This window comes from Eleginops maclovinus, chromosome 9 (assembly GCF_036324505.1).
Source record: "Eleginops maclovinus isolate JMC-PN-2008 ecotype Puerto Natales chromosome 9, JC_Emac_rtc_rv5, whole genome shotgun sequence".
Classification (NCBI taxonomy): Eukaryota; Metazoa; Chordata; class Actinopteri; order Perciformes; family Eleginopidae; genus Eleginops; species Eleginops maclovinus.
Window position 1 is genome coordinate 5812833 of NC_086357.1, and position 24229 is coordinate 5837061.

The window sequence follows — 24229 nt, forward strand, 5'->3', positions numbered from 1 at the left end:
CTTTAGAGGAGATCTGCATGGAGGAATGGGCCAAAATACCAGCAACAGTGTGTGAAAACCTTGTGAAGACTTACAGAAAACGTTTGACCTCTGTCATTGCCAACAAAGGGTATATAACAAAGTATTGAGATGAACTTTTGTTATTGACCAAATACTTATTTTCCACAATGATTTGAAAATTAATTCATTAAAAATCCTACAATGTGATTTCCTGGATTTTTTTTTCTCATTCTGTCTCTCATAGTTGAGGTATACCTGTGATAAAAATTACAGGCCTCTCTCATCTTTTTAAATGGGAGAACTTGCACAATTGGTGGCTGACTAAATACTTTTTTGCCCCACTGTACATGGAAAAAACTCAATCAGTTATAGGTACATCAGAAATGTTATAAACGATATATGTTCTCGACTAAAAATGGAAAACAAAAGTGGGATAGCCTGACCATAGGGACTAGGAAGGTAACTCAGAGACATCAACAACTAGGAAAGATGCTTTATTTACACTGTGCAACCATGATACATCTGGGAAAACAACCAACTCACCTTGGCTGAACGGAGGAGTACACAGCTACACACACACATTGTGTCCTCCTTAAACAAGTCCTACAATGCAGAGTGCAGTTAGTCCCAGTTTTGTTTAGCTGCTCTCCTTTCACACTTCTGCAGTGCAAACCACAAACTAGTAACAGGGCAGCAGAGTACCTGTGTTTAATTACATGATCAACCCACACGAGGGTGACCCGGTGCCAACAAGCCATATGTGGGACAAAGAGTATGTTTGTGCGGGACAATATATGTTACTGGGTTGCTAAGAGCTCGTTTAGATAGAAATAATGTCGTTCCAGGCGTTTCTTGTGAGTTTCGGGGAAGTTTCAAAACGTATTCACCCACGTGCGCAATTGAAATAAACTTCTGGCGAATCTCACAAAAACTCTCTGGGTGTCGCCCCCTATGACTACACCCATAAGTAAATACATTTCTCTTTTGATTGATTGATATCCGACACAGCTAATGGGGAAAGCCCTCTCGTGTTTTCTAAACATCTTTGGATCAAAAGTCAAGTTTTAAATGGACAACTGTCAATCAAATCAGGACAAATTGGGACGTGTTTGTATCATGTTCTGTTGCCTCTTATCATATTTAACTAATTGTACGGTGTCCTTGGGTGTCATTAAATGTATTAATATTATTATTATTATTAATAAATGTGTGGGACAAATGACAAAAACGCTGTGCGGTCCAGCAGAAAGCGGGACCCCTGGTCACCCTAACCCACACGTGTGCAGATGTGAATACAAAAAAAAAAGACACACACACGCTGCATGTTATTACAACATTGGATAACTTTAATCCACAACGTCTGTCATATTAAAACACCAGTCTATTTTACACAGCTCAGTTAGCAGCTAAAAAAAAAAAAAAGAAACAGTGAATCGGAATGGGAAGTGAGACTGTACAGGGCGGAGCCGAGTGAAAGAGAATAAAAGATGCTTTAGTTGAGATTATTTAAGCACATAAAACCCTCCTCTCACACGTGTCATCCCAACAACAGCGTGCAGTTTCTCATCCCAACAACACAGGCAGAAAGAAGGTTCCAGATAAAGCAGGAAGTAAAAGAAGTGTGGTCCTCCATCACCACACCGGGGCTGATGGAGCAGGAGGCGGGACGGAGGATTGGACCACCATTAATGATGCATTAAGGGGTCAGCGTGTACACTACAGAAGCCCAAATATATCGGTATCACTGGAACCTTTTCTAGAGACATGAACTGACTAGTGCAAAGGATTTTGGGTATTTTGAGGAACAGAGTCAGGGATTTGATGACGTACTCTGCCACAGGAAGTGTCCTCTGGAGTGGGACACACCCTCAGGAGACACATGGAGAGCAGAGTTTTGAACAGACAGGTTACACGTCTGTGTTCTGTTCCTGAGTAAATGCAACCTTAGAGTGAAGTGGGGGGCGCTGTGTTATCTCAGAGTGGCTCGCTGGAGATAATGTATGTACAGTGTGGATCGTTGAACAGAGGAAACGGCTCTCTCCTCCTCTCCCCCCTGTCCAAGGTCTTTCAGGTGGACACAAACCAGAGAACAACCACTTCACTGACTGTGGGAAAAGTGATGATCCCCAAGTCAGCCGTGAGACGTTTACTGCTCAGAATTGTAGCTAACCGTGGTAATTTAAAGACCTTGGCAGGACGTCAGCATTTTTTTGGAAGGTAGAGTGAGGGGGGGGGTGTTCAAGGTCAGACGTAGAAAAGCCGTACTTTGGAGGTACTGACGTGGAGGTCGTCGTCGAAGAACTTAGTCTCTATGATCACGTTCCCACTGGAAAACAGAGACACAGGGAACGTTAGCAGATGATTTCACTTATACAGTGGGGCAAAAAAGTATTTAGTCAGCCACCAATTGTGCAAGTTCTCCCATTTAAAAAGATGAGAGAGGCCTGTAATTTTTATCATAGGTATACCTCAACTATGAGAGACAGAATGAGAAAATAAATCCAGAAAATCACATTGTAGGATTTTTAAAGAATTTATTTTCAAATGATTGTGGAAAATAAGTATTTGGTCAATAACAAAAGTTCATCTCAATACTTTGTTATATACCCTTTGTTGGCAATGACAGAGGTCAAACGTTTTCTGTAAGTCTTCACCAGGTTTTCACACACTGTTGCTGGTATTTTGGCCCATTCCTCCATGCAGATCTCCTCTAAAGCAGTGATGTGTTGGGGCTGTCGCTGGGCAACACGGACTTTCAACTCCCTCCAAAGATTTTCTATGGGGTTGAGATCTGGAGACTGGCTAGGCCACTCCAGGACCTTGAAATGCTTCTTACGAAGCCACTCCTTCGTTGCCCTGGCGGTGTGTTTGGGATCATTGTCATGCTGAAAGACCCAGCCACGCTTCATCTTCAGTGCCCTTGCTGATGGAAGGAGGTTTTCACTCAAAATCTCACGATACATGGCCCCATTCATTCTTTCCTTTACACGGATCAGTCGTCCTGGTCCCTTTGCAGAAAAACAGCCCCAAAGCATGATGTTTCCACCCCCATGCTTCACAGTAGGTATGGTGTTCTTTGGATGCAACTCTGCATTCTTTCTCCTCCAAACACGACGAGTTGAGTTTTTACCAAAAAGTTCTATTTTGGTTTCATCTGACCATATGACATTCTCCCAATCCTCTTCTGGATCATCCAAATGCCCTCTAGCAAACTTCAGACAGGCCTGGACATGTACTGGCTTAAGCAGGGGGACACGTCTGGAACTGCAGGATTTAAGTCCCTGGCGGCGTAGTGTGTTACTGATGGTAGCCTCTGTTACTTGGGTCCCAGCTCTCTGCAGGTCATTCACTAGGTCCCCCCGTGTGGTTCTGGGATTTTTGCTCACCGTTCTTGTGATCATTTTGACCCCACGGGGTGAGATCTTGCGTGGAGCCCCAGATCGAGGGAGATTAGCAGTGGTCTTGTATGTCTTCCATTTTCTAATAATTGCTCCCACAGTTGATTTCTTCACACCAAGCTGCTTACCTATTGCAGATTCAGTTTTCCCAGCCTGGTGCAGGTCTACAATTTTGTCTCTGGTCTCCTTTGACAGCTCTTTGGTCTTGGCCATAGTGGAGTTTGGAGTATGACTGTTTGAGGTTGTGGACAGGTGTCTTTTATACTGATAACGAGTTCAAAAAGGTGCCATTAATACAGGTAACGAGTGGAGGACAGAGGAGCCTCTTAAAGAAGAAGTTACAGGTCTGTGAGAGACAGAAATCTTGCTTGTTTGTAGGTGACCAAATACTTATTTTACCGAGGAATTTATAATTAATTCTTTAAAAATCCTACAATGTGATTTCCTGGATTTATTTTTCTCATTTTGTCTCTCATAGTTGAGGTATACCTATGATAAAAATTACAGGCCTCTCTCATCTTTTTAAATGGGAGAACTTGCACAATTGGTGGCTGACTAAATACTTTTTTGCCCCACTGTATCTTAAGCATCGTGACTGCACTTGAGACAGGAAGTGGGACAGATTACTTTGGCATTCAAAATGTTACATAAAAAATCCCGATTGTGCTTCTTGGGGTTTTCCCTTTCCTGTAGTGTGTTATATTTTTGGATAGCACTCCAGGAGTGCTGTACGTGACAAGCAGGCAGGACTTTTCCGACACATCTCTAAGCGGTTGACCAATCAAAACAGAGCACCACAGCTAACCAATCAGGGCAGACTGGGCTCTGGTTTCAGACAGAGGGTGAAAATAGGTGCTGCAGCACAGGCAGTATGAGAGAAATAAAAGAGCATTTTGATTAAAATGTCCCAGTAGAGACACAAAATACAAATATTAACCTGAAAATGAGCAGAATAGGGCCCCTTTAAGTAATAGCACAAATGTATTAGCATCAAAAATATAGTCAAAGTACCAGAACTGAATGTACTCATATGTACTCATTTTTAAGACTGTGTTGAAGACCCACATTTCTAACAAAGCCTTCGGTTAGAGCTGGCCTTTTATTTTATTCATTTCATTTTATTTTGATGGAACTTCATTTGAATCATTTGAATGTCTTCTGGTGTTAACTTGTTTTATTTCTATTTGTATTACATACACTATCTCTTCTCATTTGCTGTAACTCCATCATTTACAATGTTGTTGTTTGTTTTTAATCTGCAAAGTCCACTGAGAAAAACAAGTTTTGTGATATTGGGTTATACAAATAAAGTTGGATTTGACTTGATTATGAGTGGCTATTTTCTGAATATAATATACTATTTCACTGGATTCTGATTAATGATACATTAATGTGAACACTAGTTTATTTTTGCAGCAGGTGTACTTTAATACTCTCAGGTGTCTCAATCCATAATAGAACACTAAATTCAATAGTCAATTTCATTTCTGTACTAATAATATTATCTTGCAAGGTATCTGGTTACTACGATTACATTTCCTGCTTATTTGGAAGGTTGTGCACTATCCCAACCCTTCAGATAATGACAATGGGAATGTGTGTGTCGGTGTGTGTGGGTTGGAGTGGCAGCTGAACAGGGTGAATAGAGAGCATCTGACTCACGTTAAAACATTGGCTGGCATCATCTGGGACTCTGGAGCTGCTTCTATCAGAGACTGCCATGTGTTGGTGGAGTTGGGGATAACAAAGCCAAACTCAAAGAACCATTCTGGACAGAGACAGAGACAGAGACAGAGACAGAGAGACATATTAATACACACTGCAGACCTGGGCTTTATGAATCAGCCGGTGCTTCTCAGGACACATTTCAGGGTCCAAGCAGAAAGCATTTGCAGCACTCTTTAAACCTCTGTTACTAAAGAATCCCAAAAACTCTTCACACTCTTTTCCACTGATATGAGTTCTGTGTAGTAGTTGGTTTAACTTGCGAACCAGGAGGCTTACGGTGGTTGGTTTGTTGCTAATGCCCTACAATCCACAAATGACGTCAAGGATTAATTTTACATCACGCATGAACCCCTCAGCCATTACTTGAGCGGCTTTCACACACTTGGATCAGGAGGGAAAGAGAGACAACCTTTTTTTGCTGAACCTTTTTGAGTCTCTTCACACACAGGGGGAGACATACAGCTCCGGATAAAGTGAAGAGACCACTCCACATGTTTCTTATATATTTATCTCTACATGTATGGAAGCCAATCCAGTGTCTGTTGAATTTCAACACAGAGAAAAATTGTCAGTAGTTTATAGAATGCAATAACAAAATAATAACAATAATAACAATTTAACTCAAAGACATGCCTATAAATAATAAAACAAGAGAAAATGATAATGCTGGAGGGGTCGCTTCATTTTTTCCGCAGCTGTATATATTAAAGACAATGTTATTTTAAAGGTCCCCTATTATTTAAAAATGCAGTCTTTTCTGTCTTTTATACATAAATGTGTCCCCGGTGTGTAAGGAGACTCACAAAGTGTCAGAAAATACAACCCTCTCTCTTTTCCTCCTTACCCACATCTCTAAAAACGGGGGTACAAACGAGCTGTAGAGGGAGAAATAGAGGGGGATGAGGCATGCTACAATGGGTGATCTGTTTGGTATTTTGAGCAAAACACTTCACAGACATGTTTTGTATAGACATGTATTGTACAGTGGGGCAAAAAAGTATTTAGTCAGCCACCAATTGTGCAAGTTCTCCCATTTAAAAAGATGAGAGAGGCCTGTAATTTTTATCATAGGTACACTTCAACTATGAGAGACAGAATGAGAAAAAAAATCCAGGAAATCACATTGTAGGATTTTTAATGAATTTATTTTCAAATTATTGTGGAAAATAAGTATTTGGTCAATAACAAAAGTTCATCTCAATACTTTGTTATATACCCTTTGTTGGCAATGACAGAGGTCAAACGTTTTCTGTAAGTCTTCACAAGGTTTCACACATTGTTGCTGGTATTTTGGCCCATTCCTCCATGCAGATCTCCTCTAAAGCAGTGATGTTTTGGGGCTGTCGCTGGGCAACATGGACTTTCAACTCCCTCCAAAGATTTTCTATGGGGTTGAGATCTGGAGACTGGCTAGGCCACTCCAGGACCTTGAAATGCTTCTTACGAAGCCACTCCTTCGTTGCCCTGGCGGTGTGTTTGGGATCATTGTCATGCTGAAAGACCCCACGCTTCATCTTCAGTGCCCTTGCTGATGGAAGGAGGTTTTCACTCAAAATCTCACGATACATCGCCCCATTCATTCTTTCCTTTACACGGATCAGTCGTCCTGGTCCCTTTGCAGAAAAACAGCCCCAAAGCTTGATGTTTCCACCCCCATGCTTCACAGTAGGTATGGTGTTCTTTGGATGCAACTCTGCATTCTTTCTCCTCCAAACACGACGAGTTGAGTTTTTACCAAAAAGTTCTATTTTGGTTTCATCTGACCATATGACATTCTCCCAATCCTCTTCTGGATCATCCAAATGCCCTCTAGCAAACTTCAGACGGGCCTGGACATGTACTGGCTTAAGCAGGGGGACACGTCTGGAACTGCAGGATTTAAGTCCCTGGCGGCGTAGTGTGTTACTGATGGTAGCCTCTGTTACTTTGGTCCCAGCTCTCTGCAGGTCATTCACTAGGTCCCCCCGTGTGGTTCTGGGATTTTTGCTCACCGTTCTTGTGATCATTTTGACCCCACGGGGTGAGATCTTGCGTGGAGCCCCAGATCGGAGGGAGATTAGCAGTGGTCTTGTATGTCTTCCATTTTCTAATAATTACTCCCACAGTTGATTTCTTCACACCAAGCTGCTTACCTATTGCAGATTCAGTTTTCCCAGCCTGGTGCAGGTCTACAATTTTGTCTCTGGTCTCCTTTGACAGCTCTTTGGTCTTGGCCATAGTGGAGTTTGGAGTATGACTGTTTGAGGTTGTGGACAGGTGTCTTTTATACTGATAACGAGTTCAAAAAGGTGCCATTAATACAGGTAACGAGTGGAGGACAGAGGAGCCTCTTAAAGAAGAAGTTACAGGTCTGTGAGAGCCAGAAATCTTGCTTGTTTGTAGGTGACCAAATACTTATTTTACCGAGGAATTTACCAATTAATTCTTTAAAAATCCTACAATGTGATTTCCTGGATTCTTTTTCTCATTTTGTCTCTCATAGTTGAAGTGTACCTATGATGAAAATGACAGGCCTCTCTCATCTTTTTAAATGGGAGAACTTGCACAATTGGTGGCTTACTAAATACTTTTTTGCCCCACTGTATATGTATTTTGCCCTACAATAAATTGTTCAAATATAGCATAGTAGGAGACCTTTAACTCATATTTTGAATTTAAAAAATATTGTACTTCCTGTAGCCCCCCATAGAAATGCTAGAGCATGCCAGTCACCAGTTGATGCAGTTTCCTGTCAGTACACTACACTGTGTGCATAACACTCTACTAATACATATGCCCAGAGGATCTTAGATGCAAAGCCAAACCCTTTACAGCACAAACCATGGCTGGTTCGCATGTGAGCTGCGGCTTTTCGGTTATACAAGGAAACCAAAGTTGTGCATGCAGAATTCTCACTTCCTTTTCGGTCAAACAAGTGTGAGCTAGTGTCACAAAGACACACTTTATTTCCACTCTCACTTGTAGTCTCAGATCTGTAAGCAGTAGCATAAAGCATGGCGGAGAAGCCTGCAGGGTACAGCAAAGATAGAGCCGCAGTGAATATTTGACAAATTCTTCCAAAAGTTCATTCTTATATAGGATCTTTCAAAGCGAAAAACAGGGTGTTCACAAAGAGATGTGGGCGGAAAGGGGCTTTAACATCCCTGCACTTTCTGACACTGCAGATTATGTACTGCAGATCCTTTGTCTGTGGATGGAAAGTGCATTGAGTTGCTATAGGTACCAATAAGTAGGGGTTTAAAGGCTTATCAGATCCCAAAACACAGACAGACAGGACGAGAGGAATAGTGTTCAGCATTGGGAACTGTGGTCAGAACTCTCCAGGGCCCAACACTTAAAGGTCCTCTATTATGCTCTTTTTTTAACATTAAATTTTAGGTCTCAGATATATTCAAAACATGTCTCTAAAGTGTGTGCCTGAAATACCAAACAGATATACCATAAACACCTCTGTTTCAGAAGTGCTGATTCTGAGTCTGTAGCTTTAAATGGTAATAATGAGCTGCTGGTCACGCCCCTCTGAGAGATGATTGGTTTAAAGAACCACGATGGTGCTCTAGGAGGAGATTCGGGTGATAATGTGGGCGGGTGTTACCTTGGATGGTTATTGGCTTATAGTTACACGACCCAAAAAAACATTGTGACATCACAAAGTGGCCAAAATCTCATCAGTAATTTTCAGACAGGTTTTTATAGAGATGGATCAGGACAAAAAGAGAGGGACTCTTTTGTCCTGAAACTTTCAGAATCTCTTAACACAGAGGGGACACATATTTATGTAGAAAAGACGTCAAAAAGTGGATTTAGCTCAGGTTAACTCAGGTTACCTTCTAGACACTGTCCTTTGAAGAAGACTTTCTGCTCCAGTCGGAACTTCTCCAGCTTCTCTGAGGAGGAGAAGTTCAGTTCTCTGGACACAGCTTTACACTTGAGGATCTTCTTGGGGACACGAGCTGCAGAGACGGGGAGAAATCAGAATTAACTGAAGGAAGAAGAGCTACGTGGCTGATAGCGTGCAGGGATCTGAAGAACTTGTAGGCTTCCACCCAGCAAGATGTGGGCTTGTTACAGATGATTTGGGATCATTGTTCTTTACAAAAGCTGAGATATTTTAACTGGTTCAACATAACGTATAAAGAAAAATGGAAAACAAACATTATTTACAATATCAACCTTGAATATAAGAGTCATATGTTTATAGTTATTGTATATATTCCATCAGTAATAGTTAGAATTTAGCTACTGTTTGGAAATCTGACTCATCTCCTGTATTCCTCTTGCAAAGATGAAATATAGTCTTAGAAAAGGATATAACACCTATCTGAAAATCTGGCAGCCTTACCTAGAGTACATCACTGATGCCTCCATAGGTACACTATATAGACTAAAATATTGGGACTCTGGTATATGGGGGATGTTTTTGTGGGGTCGGCCTCGGCCCCTTAGTTCCAGTGAAGGGGATTCTTGATGCTTCATCTTACCAAGTCATTCTGCACAATTCTATGCTTTGTGGGAACAGCTTGGGGAAGGCCCTTTCCTGTTCCAGCAGGACTGTTCCCCAGTGCACAAAGCAAGGTCCATAAAGGCATGGCTGGATTAGTTTTGTGTGGAAGAACTGGACCGGCCCGCACAGAGCCCTGACCTCAACCCCATTGAACACCTTTGGGAGGAACTAGAAATTGCGAGCCAGGCCCTCTCGTCCATCATCAGGGTCTGACCTCACAAATGCTCTTCTGGATGAATGGGTAGAATTTCCCACAGACACACTCCAAACTCTTGGAGAAAGCTTTCCCAGAAGAGTGGAAGCTGTTACAGCTGCAAAGGGGGGGCAACTTCATAATAATGCCTAAGAATTTGGCATTTGGGTGTAATGTGTAGGTGTCCCAATACTTTTGTCTATATAGTGCATTCGCTCTGATTAGCCTTGGCTTCTGGATGAAGCACTGTGTGTTCTCTTAGTGTCTCGATGCACTGACTTCTTTTTTATTTATTTTTATTTGCGTGGGTGGGAAGGGGGATGCTTTGTTTTTTTCTGTTACTGTATGTATAATTGTTAAATATATACCTGAAAATTACAAATAAAATATTCCAAGTATGCCACTGTATTGAATGGCTTTTACTAGGAACATAAATCACATTATGATAATATCAAGAAGGGATGTCCACATATGACCTTGCTTTTGACTCTCCAGTCATATAATGATGTTCTAAATAGAACGCCATATCTAGTTCAACCCGGCAAGCTAAAACTAATAAATGTTCATCTCAGTACATCATCTGCCCTGTGTGGCACACTGTCCTCCCTAAATCCCTCATGCATATTTATTTTGACTGCATAAATAATCATATTGTTTAATTTGCCTTTCAATTGTGATCATTACATTTTACATATATTTATTTGTATTATTTGACTACTATTTTCATTATTATATTCTTATTTTTAGAGCACACTTACCTAGCTTACAAAGAGCCTGTGCTGGGTGCTGTACGAAGGGGATTGATATGTGGTAGGCGTGTTTACTGTACCTTCATGTTCTACTCCCGGTACAGAGAGGTCCTCAGTCCCCTGCCACAGCACTTTGCCCGTCTCTGCATCTCTAAGGTTCATCCAGTTTCTGTCAGGAAGAAGTTAAGGGCCACCAACCAAACCGGGATAGATAGAATTAGCTGAAATACACAAGGGACATTCGAACAGAACAACAACATTTTACCAAATCCAATCTGGGAAGTCAGATTACTCTGATAAAAAGGTCCCATAAAGAGGCAAGCGATAGTCCAAGCTGAAAGTACTATAGCATGTGCAATCATTTTAAATCCCACATCGTCCTCTTTCCCTCTGTTCTCTGAATGGGAAGAACTCTGTTGAAGCTAAGGGCTGAGGGGAGGGGAATAAGTGGAAGAAAAAATAAAAGTCTGACATAGTCAAAGTTGACAGTGGATTCATCAAGCTGTCGTCTACGTTCCTCAGGAAGCAATCCAAAAATGACCCTAACCCTAACACTTTTAGTCACATTAACCTAAAGGAAATGTAAAGACTACTTTAGGAAGTTCCCTTCTATTCCTTAACACCCCACATGATGAGTTGTCAGCCGACATCTGCAAACTGCACACAGGTGTGAGTGGAGGGTGAAACTCCACACTCATTCAAACAAACAACAGCTGTCATTATACTAATTTATCAGATAAATATAGGCGTGTCCTCTGACAAAACAGTTAAATCGTACCATCAACTCTGCAAGCCATCGCTCAGACACATTTCACTCGCCAAAGTTAGCACGTTAGCTACCTGCCAACTAGCATCTACAATATAATGAAGATGTTGTCGGTTTATGAGCTGGTATAATCTGTATTCTATTCCCTGACTGAATTTCTTTTTAAAAAATGACTACATTTCAAGAGAAAGCACACTGTTACTTTATCCTTTCTCTACAGTTCTATTTCTTCCTTAGGGTTTTTTATTGATTAGACCGCTCTTTAAGTTCAGGGAGTACCCAGGGTTTGTTGTATGGGTGAAGTTTAACAGCCGTTTCTTTCCATTCATTCTTCAATGAGAGCCAGGCTGATCAGCTGACTCTTATGGTCACATTTGAGCAAATAAAGTGAATTACTGGTGCAGTTTTCCCTTGAGTCTGACGTCTCCCTCTACTTCCACCAATCTGCTACGCCAACAGCTCAAGGTGACATGCAATATGTGAAACATGGTTGGGTTTAAACATACATTCAGTCAGAATTGAAAGCTAAACTTCCTGACGTCACCACCAGCAGTTCCACACCTGCTGACGAGCATCTATTACGGATGATTTTACAGAGAAACTGTTGACCACCAGAAACAAAAAACCACAAACACTGTTTAGACACTACTGCAGTTTAAATGGGAAAAACACTAGACAGTTGCATAATGTATTGTGATTCCATTCTTGCAGCAAGAAATAAATGGGCACTTCATGCTTGAAAACCATCAAATGTGGCCAAATTAAAGCAACTCTGCAATGAAGAGAGGAATAACCATCCTTTAAAGGAATGTAAAAGTCTGTTTTCAGTGTGTGTTAGATGTGAGAATCTATATCATTTGCTATATTATTTCAGATAATATAGCAAATTAGAAAGGGATGCTCTTTTTTAGACAGCTGCATTGTCTTTGCATGGGTTCTGTTTCAGTAGTGATTAGATATAACACCAGTTCCATGTGCTAGTCCAGCAGTGGCTCAGTCAGTAGGGGCTTGGACTGGGAATCGTAGGGTCGCCGGTTCAAGTCCCAGAACAGACTTGAAATATGGAAAGTGGACTGCTACTTGGAGAGGTCCCAGTTCACCTTCTAGGCCCTGCTGTGGTACCCTTGAGCAAGGCACCGGACACCTCCAATCCCCCCTCCTCCCCATGCCATTGCTCCCCGGGTACAATAGCTGCCCACTGCTCCTAGTACTAGGATGGGTTAAATGCAGAGGACCAATTTCACTGTGTGTGCTCTGCTGTGTGCATGTATGTGACAAATAAAGAGGGTTTCATCCTCCGATTCTATCTATCTTCTATCAAGGAGAGGAAGCTAGAGCGAACCATGTCTACATCTCTGTCCTATCCATCGCTCTCTGGGGGAGTGGAGTATGTTTAAATTTAATTAATGTCAGATATTATAAAATCGTAACTTTTTAGACGTCAGAACAGCATGCGCTGATGTTCTCTATAGGTGACTCTCTCCGTCTGACAGGAAGATAAAGGGATACAGAACAAAGCAGAAACTCTAAATATAGACTGCCTGTTTGACGCAATCCTGCAAATACACACATTGTATCTTGCTCTAGTAAGCCACATTGTTGGAGGAGGATGAATGATAAGAAGCTTGTAGGTCACCTAAAGTCAAGAGAGAGGCAGCTGATGGAGCTGTCCCGCCAGGCTGTCAGCTGGTCAGCTGCTCCTGAACACACTCACTACAACACAATGCAGCTGTCAATCACAGGGACCCACTGTTCACTACAGCAGCAGCTAATGGAAAGCCACACACACACACACACACACACACACACACACACACACACACACACACACACACACACACACACACACACACACACACACACACACACACACACACACACACACACACACACACACACACACACACACACACACACACACACACACACACACACACACACACACACACACACACACACACACACACACACACACACACACACACACACACACACACGTCTTTTGAAGTCTCTCACCTGTCATGATGTGTGGTGGAAATAATCCCGTAAGCACAATTTGAAGTGTATTTAAATAAGGATGGATAAACGAGGCAGCACCAGCAATCAAACCCACGGGCAACGAGATGCCATCGCAGTTATAGGGCTTGCAATTTCTCGAAAGGCCTGCTAAGTCAGGATTGATTTCAGCTAAATCTGTGAGGAAAAGTATTGGCATCTAAATCTACTTTAAAGTAACAAAAGTGGCCCCAGCCGTGGCGCAACTGGCCCGGGCACCTGGACTGTACGCCGGTGACCCGGGTTCGATTCCCGACCCGTGGTCTTTTCCGGATCCCACCCCGACTCTCTCTCCCACTTTCCTGTCACTCTCCACTTTCCTATCCGATTAAAGGCAAAAAGCCCCGAAAAAAAACTTTAAAAAAGTAACAAAAGTAAAAGTACTAATTGTTTGATTGGTCCATTTCAGAATAATATATCTGATATGTTTTATAATTATTGATCATTAAAGTGTTCACACAGCTGGTAAAGGTGCAGCTAGTATTAATGGCTTTGTATACTGCAGGGTAGCTGCTGAATTTACTCCAGGTGAACTAAAGTCTGATTTAAGGGCTGATTATATTTCAGATCATTAATCCAAGTCTGTAAAGTAAATAAAGGTATTAAATAAATGTAGTGGAGGAATGGTACACCAATTACCTCTGAATTGTAGTGGAGTAGAAGTACAAAGTAGGAAACAATTGAAATACTCAATTAAAGTTAAACGTATCTAAGAATTGTACCCAAGAACTGTAGTTGAGTAAATTTATTTAGTTACTTTACACCAGTGGAATGAACCCACTTTTCAATAAAAAATACATCTTCATTATTTAATGATGTCAATATTTTATTAAGCCTTCTTTCCTCTTCAACAGGACTCGACCATCTCACGCCCGTTGGGTGAGGGATTTGCAGTTGAAGGAGCTGAGGAATCGTAGCCAGGGATGTCACAACAAATACTACCAGCTATGGCAGCTTTTCCTGGATCAGTTTTACTAAATCCCCTGACTGCATGAAGCCTATGTTCAACAGTGACATATTATTATGAATTGTATAAATGTACTTTAATTGTCTGTATAATTGTACATCTACATCAAAGGTGTCCAAACTTTTTTCACTGAGGGCCACATACAGAAAAACAAACAAAGGTCTGGGCCCCTCACTCGAGGTGAAGTATGTTGCCTCATAAGTGAAGTTATAAGTTAGCAAAAATCAGTCAAATGTAGGTAAATTAGCGTTAACACCTGAATATGCTTTAAGAAACAAACAGCCTGCATCACAGCTCTCAATTGGGTTTTATTTGTTTCAAGTATTGGCAGCTCATCCCTTAAAACAGAAGCTTCAGATTGCTGATAATAAGGGGAAATATTAAGGTTTATTTCAAGCTGGCTAAGCAAATACATTTTTTTATCTACTAAGATTTGTTAGAAAATGTTTCCATCTTCAATTGACTGAATTTCTTTGTAAAGTGGGCTCTTTAACACATGAACACTACTATGTTATATCTGTTTACATATACATTTAAGTAGTACTATACAAGATAAGCACAAGTTTCATCTTAGGGACATTTTCCATTATACTTCTAGAATTTGCTGAGGGCTGATTCAAAATGAACGGGCAGTAGTTTGGACTCTGGTCTCTAGTTCTGTGTTCTATACAAGTGAAAATCAATAAAAAACTGTTTGGCTTTGTTATTAATGGTTTTCAAACTTTTTTACCATATTTCTATCATTTTCCGGGACAGTGAAATCTTCCCGGACGCGTTGACTGGCACTTTCTAACGAAAACACTGACATCCATCCGCAGCAGTCAGAGTTGAATGCAAGGAGTGATTAAGTGTGTGAAATATTTCATCCTAATTTCACTCCCAGTTGTCTTGTTTTAGCTGCATGATTTTCGTTATTGCTTCCTATGTCTGTTCCTCACAGTCTTTACTTGAATACATTACACAGTTAAAATAAAGAACTGAATCCAAGCTGCTGCAGGAGTGGCAAAGAGTCATGGGAAGGACTGATTGTTATCTCTCACTCTTAATATGGCTGTCATGGTTTCCCCTGTGCGTTTTGACAGCTGGCTTCGGGCCCGGCTCAGGACAAAATGTGCAGCTCTGTACTTTAAGTGTCTGGAGAGACAGCGCTGCTTCCACAGGGAACAGCTCCTCTTTTATCTCTAGATATCAGCCAAATGTTCCAGAAGATTCTCCACTCAGGATCCTGTCACAGTCAGACACTACTTAGTGTCACACACACACTTGACTCCACACCATCTGTGGAGCCCTCCATCCCAACCGCCTGAAAACACAGCCGTCCATGTTAGCATACTGCTACATGAGATACAAACAGTCATCTAGTTTCACTTATATTACTGAGCCATTAATCCGTGGGCAGGATGTTATACAACATTATATACACAGAATGTTTGTGTCATTTATTGGTCTAAGAATTAGTTTTTTTGCAATCTGCGTCAACATGCAGAGAAAACAAGTGGACTCACCTCAATACATGACTAGTATATAGTTTATTTTTGTATTTTAATCACAAACAAACATGGAATTTACACTTAAACGTATATTTTTGTACAATTTATTTCCATATGTTCAAATGACTGGCTCCTTACTACTTACTAATACTTTTAATTTTTCACTTTTTAAAATACTGCTGCTTATACTTTATTTTATTTATTCTTTTAGTTTAAGTTCAATTACCATGTGCTTGTCTTTTTTTATGTTATAATTGCCAGAATGTCAGCTGCAGGATGATTAAAGACTGTCTGATTCTGATGAATTGTTTCATGTCTTTAATAAATTACATTTCTCAAATGGCAGAAAGCCTTCTGAGTAGGACAGGTGTTAAAGCAACAATAATCTGGAATATCCAACTGTATTATATCGTAATGTAAAGTATAAAACCATCTTAAAAAGTCAAATTAAACATCATTTGGTCTGAAATGTTTGTAATTTCCTCAATAAATAATCATCTGACATATTGTCTGTTCCCCCTCCCCTCCCCCAGCTCTTCATCTGGCTCTCCAGCTAAGTCTGCTGACTTTGATGCTTTCTCTAATCCTCTCAAGTCTAACTAAATCCAATCTCCTACATCAAACTGATCATCCTCAACACCTTCCAGAACAGCCCAGGCCCCTCCCGCTCTTCCACGGTATGTGTAACTTAAAAAACAAAAAAGAGAACACATACATCATTTTATCAAGAGGAACGTAAAAATAGTGGATTGATAAAAATAACTTGTTCCCATCATCACATCATCGTCCTTCGTTGTCTCTCAGATAGCAGAAACTAAAGCAATTGATTTCAGCACCAACAACATCATACCGAGTGTACCAGTTTCCCCGGGGCCCCCCACTCCTCAGGGTCTGTCAGAACACACACCTGCACAGTTAATGAGCCCCCAGTGTAAAGCTGCTGTCACTGTTTAGTCGGCATTTATTTTTAAAGACGCATTAATGGCAGTTTCATGAGCCTCTGCAACAACAAAACGACATACTCAGAAACAGTCACACATGGAGACGGGGGAGGAAAGTCAGGAAGAAGGCCTGCCTATTGCAGAGCGGACTGAGCCTCCACAGAGTTAGGGTATGCGGCAACAACAACAACAAACTGCCTTTCATTATTTTAAAACAATGCATTGTGCAGTGATGTCAGACTCACACGCACCACAGCAAAACTATTTTAAAAAATAAGAAAAAGATATAGCATGAGGGCGCTAACATCACTTCCGACCAAAATATTACGGCCCCGCCCACCTTCCGGCGAAAATAATGCATTACCAAAGCCCGTCTACGGAAAGCCCCTTCACTCTCTATTCACCCCCATTGTACCGAATTTGGCTGCAGTTCACCTAGGGGGCGATCGCGGGCGAGTGCAGAATACATGGACCCCTATGGAGCTAGGCGGCTAGCTACATCATTCTCCTAGCATATCGTCTACAAAATCCAAAATACTACTGTGGTTTCCGAGAGGTCGACAGGGATTTTTCGTCAAAAGTGGAATAATCTGGGGGTCATAGCCTTTTGTTTTCTTACAGGTTGGGCAGTTGCGACCCAGGTTCTGCTAGCATCTGGCTAATGAAAGCCGATTGGTCAATGAAGAACTCACGACTGGTTACGACCGAAGAATACGCTTTGTGGTACCTGTCCACAGAACATCAACAACGATTTGTAAATTATGAGTATCAAATAATGTCACACCTTTTCAAAACATGTAGAGCCGAGTTCAAATCAGTCCCACGGAGCCAAATCAGCTGCGATCGTATGCAGCTGTTGCTGCGAGGGAAAGGAAAGGGAAGGAGAGACACAAGGTGCCGTAAAGCAATTTATCACGCATGACGTCATCCGATTTACAAAAACCTAATTTTAGTCAAAATCAAGCGAATATAAAATACTAGCTATGTGTCGTTTGTGAGGATTATCCATTCCATGTTTAAAAAACTATAGCAGTGATTTAAAAAAAAATTATATCCAAAGAAATGTAGGAATCTATGGGTGGGGCTCCATAGGACCACATTCATTCTGCACTGGCCCACCAGCGCCCCCCAGGTGCAGTACCATACCGGAACGGTTTTGAGAGTGAACGTTCTCGTCAATATTAAAAGTTCTCTGGCATTACACAGCGAACAGGTTCCGTTGCGTTGACGTACTGACGTCAAGCGTTGCCGAACTGCATTGTGGTTCCGTTGCTTTGCTTTGCCTGCGTTGCTCGCAGGGAAAATTGAGAAATCTCGATGACGACGGAAGCGCCAGCCAATCAAATCCCATTTATGCAAATATGCCACTACAAGCGCTAGCCATCAAACCGCGTGTATGTTAATATGCTGGGAGAGCTATAGCACGGCTCATTTCCTAATTTTCCCAAAAAAGGAGGAACAAATAATAATAGCGGTAGGGAATCACTTATACGACCACCCTGTAAACATACAAGGATACAAACAGGAGGACTGATTGGTTGTTGGTCGCATTAACCCTAAGCGCCAGACACGCCCACCGGCAAGCGTCAACGCAACGGAACCGTGTGTTCGCTGCGTTAGAGCGAAGCGCCCCTGTTACCCGGTGTAGACAAAACCCTGATCTATATTAAAATACTTGCTTTCTGCACGAGATTAAATCAGGGGGTCAAACTGACACTGGACAGCCTCAACACAGACTTTGATTATGCTCAGTAACCTACATATCTGCAGCCAACTAACCACAACAGCAATCACCACCATCATCATCAGTTGGAGGGTTTCATATTAAAGTGTGACTTGGTGGACTTCTTCCTTGAGAAGCTCTATGCTAATGAGGTAAAAGTGTCATTAGGTGTGACTGTTCTAAAGCACGTAATTAGCTTTTTATTGGTAAGACATTCAGGACAAATAAATACTGATCTGTTCACTGCACTGTGTGTTTGAAGAGCCAGAATTTATTTATAATGTGTTACATTACCGGCTCCTTCAATACTAGTATTATCATTTTTTTATTTAAAAAGATCTCAAGCTATTATTATCTCCTCCTTTTCTTATTGCCTTTTATCAGCCTGAACATCTGCTGTTGTAGCTCCAAATATGTCCCTGTTGCTGACGATTAAAGACTGAATATTTTAAAATTGGATTGGCTCTTCTAGGATTTAGTCTGACTTAAGTTGCTGTGCCTTTGGCTCATTTGTGTCTTATTTTGAGTTCTTGACAAAACTACAATTATTATTGTTGGTCACAATATTTCTTGTTTTGAATAATTTTCGAATCTCAGAACGACAATAAGACAGTCACCCTGGCTTTGAATATGTAAAACTCTTTAAAACCTACTGTGGCAACTGCTGCAGCATTTAGTCTGTTCTGCTCACTGACCGACATGGTGAGAGAATTTAACAACCGCTGTATATTTTATATTTGAAGGAACGTGATATGTTGCCTTAAAAGTCTCTAAGAAAAATGAATATGCATGATGTCAGTTGTCTCTGCTTCCTTTAATAAGGCTGAATGGACAGAAGGTAGTAAATCCCTGCTCGACTAAATCGTGGATTTAGGCATTACCACTCTTCAGCAAGGGCCCTGACCTTAACAGGAAGCATACACACAGCTTCATCTTCGGGGTGGACTGGGGATCAGTGGAATACAATAAGGAGGACACGTTTCATACATAACAAATGAAAGAAGTTGCATGCTGCTTATTTTAGAAGGTATGACCAAAGCTAATCTGCTGCTACAAGACACAGAGCAGAGTGGAAAGCCCACACACACCCTCACATGATACAGATCTGCAGTGGGGGAGTGGAAATGTGCAAACTAAAATTAACATGCACCTGCACAATCATTTCGAATTCAACAAACATTTCACAGGCCAAAATGATTTCAAAATTAGGGTTAGGGTTAGGGTTGAGCCAAATTGAAGCTCTTGGAACTACTTTATTTTACCCTACCATTATTAATTAATTTCTTTGTTTTAACTCGGGAATGTATTCAAGTAAAGACCTAATTTCTGTGTAAGGAACCAAGTTAAGAAGCAATAACGAAAATAAAGCAGTTCAATGAATCAGCTAAAACAAGACCAACTGAGAGTGAAATTAGGATGAAATAATTATATTAAATTGTGCTTATGATAGAAATGTTCCATGTTGCAGCAGCACAATGAGAACAACTGGATCTTATAAGATCACTAAAACAGCTGACTCATGCAACATAATCCAATCATTGAGCATGTTCGATAAGAGCCGACATCAGGAGACAGAAAGGAAGTATGGGGGTAGAAAACCAGTGAGGGTCTAATGAATAAATAAAAGTGAGTGTCTATTTACTGAGAGGGAAGGCAGCTGTATAAAATGTTGCATAATCCAAAAGTGATAAGAACATCGTACAACGCAGAGAAAAACACATTGTTCCTATAATTAAAAACATTAGGCTAGTTAGTTTTCCTTAACATGCTCACTAGTTCAGTCCTATGATATTTAACAGTTGTTTTCTCCTCCAACCAAAACCCAGCGATGCTCTCTGTGACTCTTCAATATTTGTATCCTTCAGAGATGGGCATATTTGATATTACTGGCCCTAGTGAATTTAATGTTATCTGCATTGATAACTAATTTAAGGTTGTTGAGAGCAACTAGAACATTAGCAAAGCAGTGCTGAAGGGATTAAACTGCAGAATGTGCAGTTTCCCCGTTACAGTAAAACATGAGCAATTAGCATAAAGCAGGCATGCATCTCTCTGGCATTTTAAAATTGTGATATATTTAGCCTATCACATATGTCCCTTATTTTATTTCTTTATTAAATGGTGCAATGTTGTGCATTGTGGTCATTATGTTTGGTAAAAACATCAATTTATGCATTAAAAGTATTAAATAAATGTGACAAGATGTGCTACAAGTGACAAGAGTCCGATATACATACAGTACGTCTCTCCTTACTATACATACTTATTATTATACTTATATTCATGTATTTGTAAAATAAATATAAGATAATATCTGTGTTTTTTTCTTTGGAACTTTAAAAAGGCAACAATCGTTACTATTGCTCCAGTAGTGTGTGTCACAGACTGACTTTCCTGCTGGAGACTGAGGCAGCATTCTGCGGCAACTTTGAAAGACTATTATATTTATAAAAAGAAGACTTTAACGCTTCTCTAGTAAACTGTACCAACAAGCTTCAGTCTACAGAACTGTTCTGCTCAGCTGGATCAGCTTAAAAAAGGGCCACATGCACTGCAAAACTGCATTAATACTAGGCTTGGCATCACCATGTTTGGACAGATGAATAAAATATATACCCTGATGGAGCCCGGAAGCCATGCAGATAGTGAAAGTAGAATTTGGGTTTAACTGTGTCACAGACAGCCACGGATTCTGCCACAGACTCTAATACTATAAATAAATAAAAACCTATTAAAGACTTGGTTGTTCGAGATTTTAATTCAGAAAGATTGGCAGTAAACTCAGCTGTTTATTTCCTGGGTTGCACACACAAGAAATATAGTATAATACTGATGATTGTAAGAAGTAGAGGCTCCATCCTAATTCCTTTTCCTTTGAAATTCTATGTTATATTCAAATGATTTACAGACGGAGTGGAGGAGCATTGAGCTGGCAGGTGCTGTTCAGACGGGCATTAACCAACACTGTGGCACTGACTGATCTGTTCTGATCTGACCATAACAGCACTTAGAATGTCACTCTTCCAATTAACATCATGACATTTCTCAATGTGCTTCCTAATTTAATAAAGAAAAAAGGGAAACCCCTAACTTATCTTGGGTAAAGACTAAGAAATTAAACGGGTCTCTGAATTGCAAACCCTATACAGGTAAATGTAAATGATAACTTTATGCAGCTAAACACAACGAGACAAATCAAAAGAGCGCAGCAACATGAGTAAAGAGCAGTAAGACAGGACGGTTGTTATACTCTATATATGGATGTTATACCACTTTCTCTCTTCCTCTAATTCCTTTTGGCTTCTCCTCAGTATCTCATAAAGGAAATGTTAAAATGTAATAAAGAGTGTCTTTAGGACTGTGTGTGTGTGAACAAGCATAATATCAATTATGGGTTAGGTCTGCCAGTGGGCTGACATAAATTAACTTGTCTCCTTTTAAAAAAGTTACTTTTTACAAATGGCTGATGTGAGGATATACAGAGCTAAAAATGTGACTTTGGGGAAAGTACATCTAGAAAGTAGAAGTACCATATTTGTACTACTTAAGTATAAACATGTTATACTACAAAATACTTACTCTACTGAAATCTGGGGGTAAATAGTGCCATTAATTCTTCTAAATTATTTGTATAACCTAAAACGATGATAACATTTATAAATTATGTTTATGGATTAAGGTACCTGGCAGTATAGAATGTGCTTAAAGTAGCATGCAACTTTACCTGCTGCAAAATAATGTTCACAATAATGGATTGCTAATTACAATCCAGTAAAACTAAATGGTCATTCTGCATAATATGTACTTTTAGTTTTGGAACTTCAAGTATATTTTAATGCTAACACTTTTCTACTTGAGTAAGTTTGAGTAAACTTTTTAATGCAAGATTTGTACTTGTAACAGAACTTCAGTACAGTGGAGTAAACTGGTGTGTTTAGGGCAGCATTTAAAACAGGCAGATTTATAATGAAGTTTGGGATTTCCATATTCCTATATGCAAAATTACAAAACTTAAACAACAAACAAGCCACACCAAACGCTAGCTATGAAGCTAGGTTACTAACTAAGGAAGCAAAGGTTTGATCATCCGATAGGTTATGCATGTTATCCCCTGAGTCATGTCTCTGTCCCTTCAGTGTACTGTATTCATCATAACGTGCACCGCATACAGGGCGAGTAACTGGGTGCAGCTGCAGCACCGGCTGCACAGAGCAACCAGCCACACACTGACATTCAGAGATGAACAATAAGAACATGTCCATGTTGTCCCATTACATAAAGACAAACACTGGCTGGTAGCTGACCGTATCACACTGACAGGTTAGCTGCAGCAGCTAGCTTACCTTACTGTAGCTAGCACCAGATTCAGTCACAATATGTTCCCACACGGTGCTAATGTTAGGGGACGTTATCTGGTTATGACAGACCAATAATATACATACAAACGCTAAGGTTACGTGTCTAAACTTTGCAGAGCAAAAGTTGAAAGGATACAGTTTGAAGCCCTTCAAAATCTCCTTGGCCCTGTCTTCGTCTGAAGACATTTCTGAAGTCGCCTGTTTTCGTAGCTTCCAGAAAATAAATCCAGGATGTGATGAAATAACAAAGCTGCTGCTGGTGTTAGCTCAACTAACGTGGGTTAGCTAACCGCTCTGCCCGCTAATATTTGCATGAAAACTGCATGAACTAGGTATAACGTTACTTAAGTCTATATTGTTGGACTGCAGGTTAAATCTGATCCGATAATGCAATCAGCTAAATATACCCAGCTGACTAACAGACAGCTAGCCTAGCCAGTAAACGATACGGGGAAGCGCCTAACAGCCAATCACAAGCGAAGAATGCGAACCATGGGTGGGACCCAGTGGATAGAGACGCGTCACCAGGGGCAACGCCGCCGCACACACAGTGAAGGGCAGGCAAACAATTACACCTCAGATAATAACACTGGTTTGGATGGAAACTCAACCATTCTATAAAACTAAGAGATTGAATGAAATCAATTATAAGGGCTCATACATAAAATAGTATTGATGAATATAATAAGACATGTGTTTTTCTTCTAATATCATACTAGTTCAGAACACCTTTATTCGTCCCACAGGGGACATTTGCAACTACTACTACCAATAATAAATATTTGACTTTGACATAAAAAAAAAAGGGTTTGTTCTGTTATGATCATATAACCTAAGCTGTATTCATGAATAACAGTTACAAGTGCCTGTATGAACATCCTGAATAAATAGAAATTCAAAATGTCTTTTTAAAAGACATGAAGGAAAGAAGGATAAGTCAGTGCTGAAACCAGCTGATCACCCCATTTATAATTCCCATTGTTTGTATTACTTGTAGTCACCAACGGCTTGGGATATTTATTATAAAGTTAAGCACAGCACTTCTACACAACAAACATGAAAGTCCCAGTTACATCATAAAGACAGGAAATGAAAAATGTAAGTATCCAAATGTAATTTCAATATTATGATTGTAGTTAAGTTTAAGGTTTATTCCCTTGTCCTATTTTTGTCCTTGATGTTAAAAAAGAAATTGCTGTGCTACAAAGGACATGATCTCTCTGATAGCACCCACAAACACTGAAGTGTCAAAGGCGGGTGGATTGAGGCTGCAGGTGTTTTATCATGGTGTCAGGGGGGCCTGTGCCCACCTGAGCACTAAACATAAAGGGGCCAACAATAGCCTGCAAAGCCAATC

General features: G+C 40.5%; 1 protein-coding gene across 1 annotated transcript; it reads right to left on the bottom strand.

Moving 5' to 3' along the window:
- Positions 1 to 1323: 1323 nt before the first annotated feature.
- On the bottom strand, positions 1324 to 23271 carry pde6d (phosphodiesterase 6D, cGMP-specific, rod, delta). Its single transcript, XM_063890440.1, has 5 exons — positions 23009 to 23271; positions 10653 to 10741; positions 8954 to 9079; positions 5061 to 5166; positions 1324 to 2326 (listed from the first exon to the last, which is right to left on the bottom strand). The coding sequence occupies exons 1-5, from the start codon at positions 23056 to 23058 to the stop codon at positions 2245 to 2247; spliced, it is 453 nt and encodes a 150-aa protein (XP_063746510.1). The 5' UTR covers positions 23059 to 23271; the 3' UTR covers positions 1324 to 2244.
- Between the last annotated feature and the right edge of the window lie 958 nt (positions 23272 to 24229).

Bases quoted from the DNA above. Each gene is read 5' to 3' on its own strand.
- pde6d (XM_063890440.1), bottom strand. From the start codon at position 23,058: ATGTCTTCAGACGAAGACAGGGCCAAGGAGATTTTGAAGGGCTTCAAA. The intron at 10,742-23,008 runs GTATCCTTTCAA...TCTTCCTGACAG, and splicing joins ATTTTGAAGGGCTTCAAACT to AAACTGGATGAACCTTAGAG. The intron at 2,327-5,060 runs GTGAGTCAGATG...TCTGTTTTCCAG, and splicing joins ATGCCAGCCAATGTTTTAAC to TGGGAACGTGATCATAGAGA.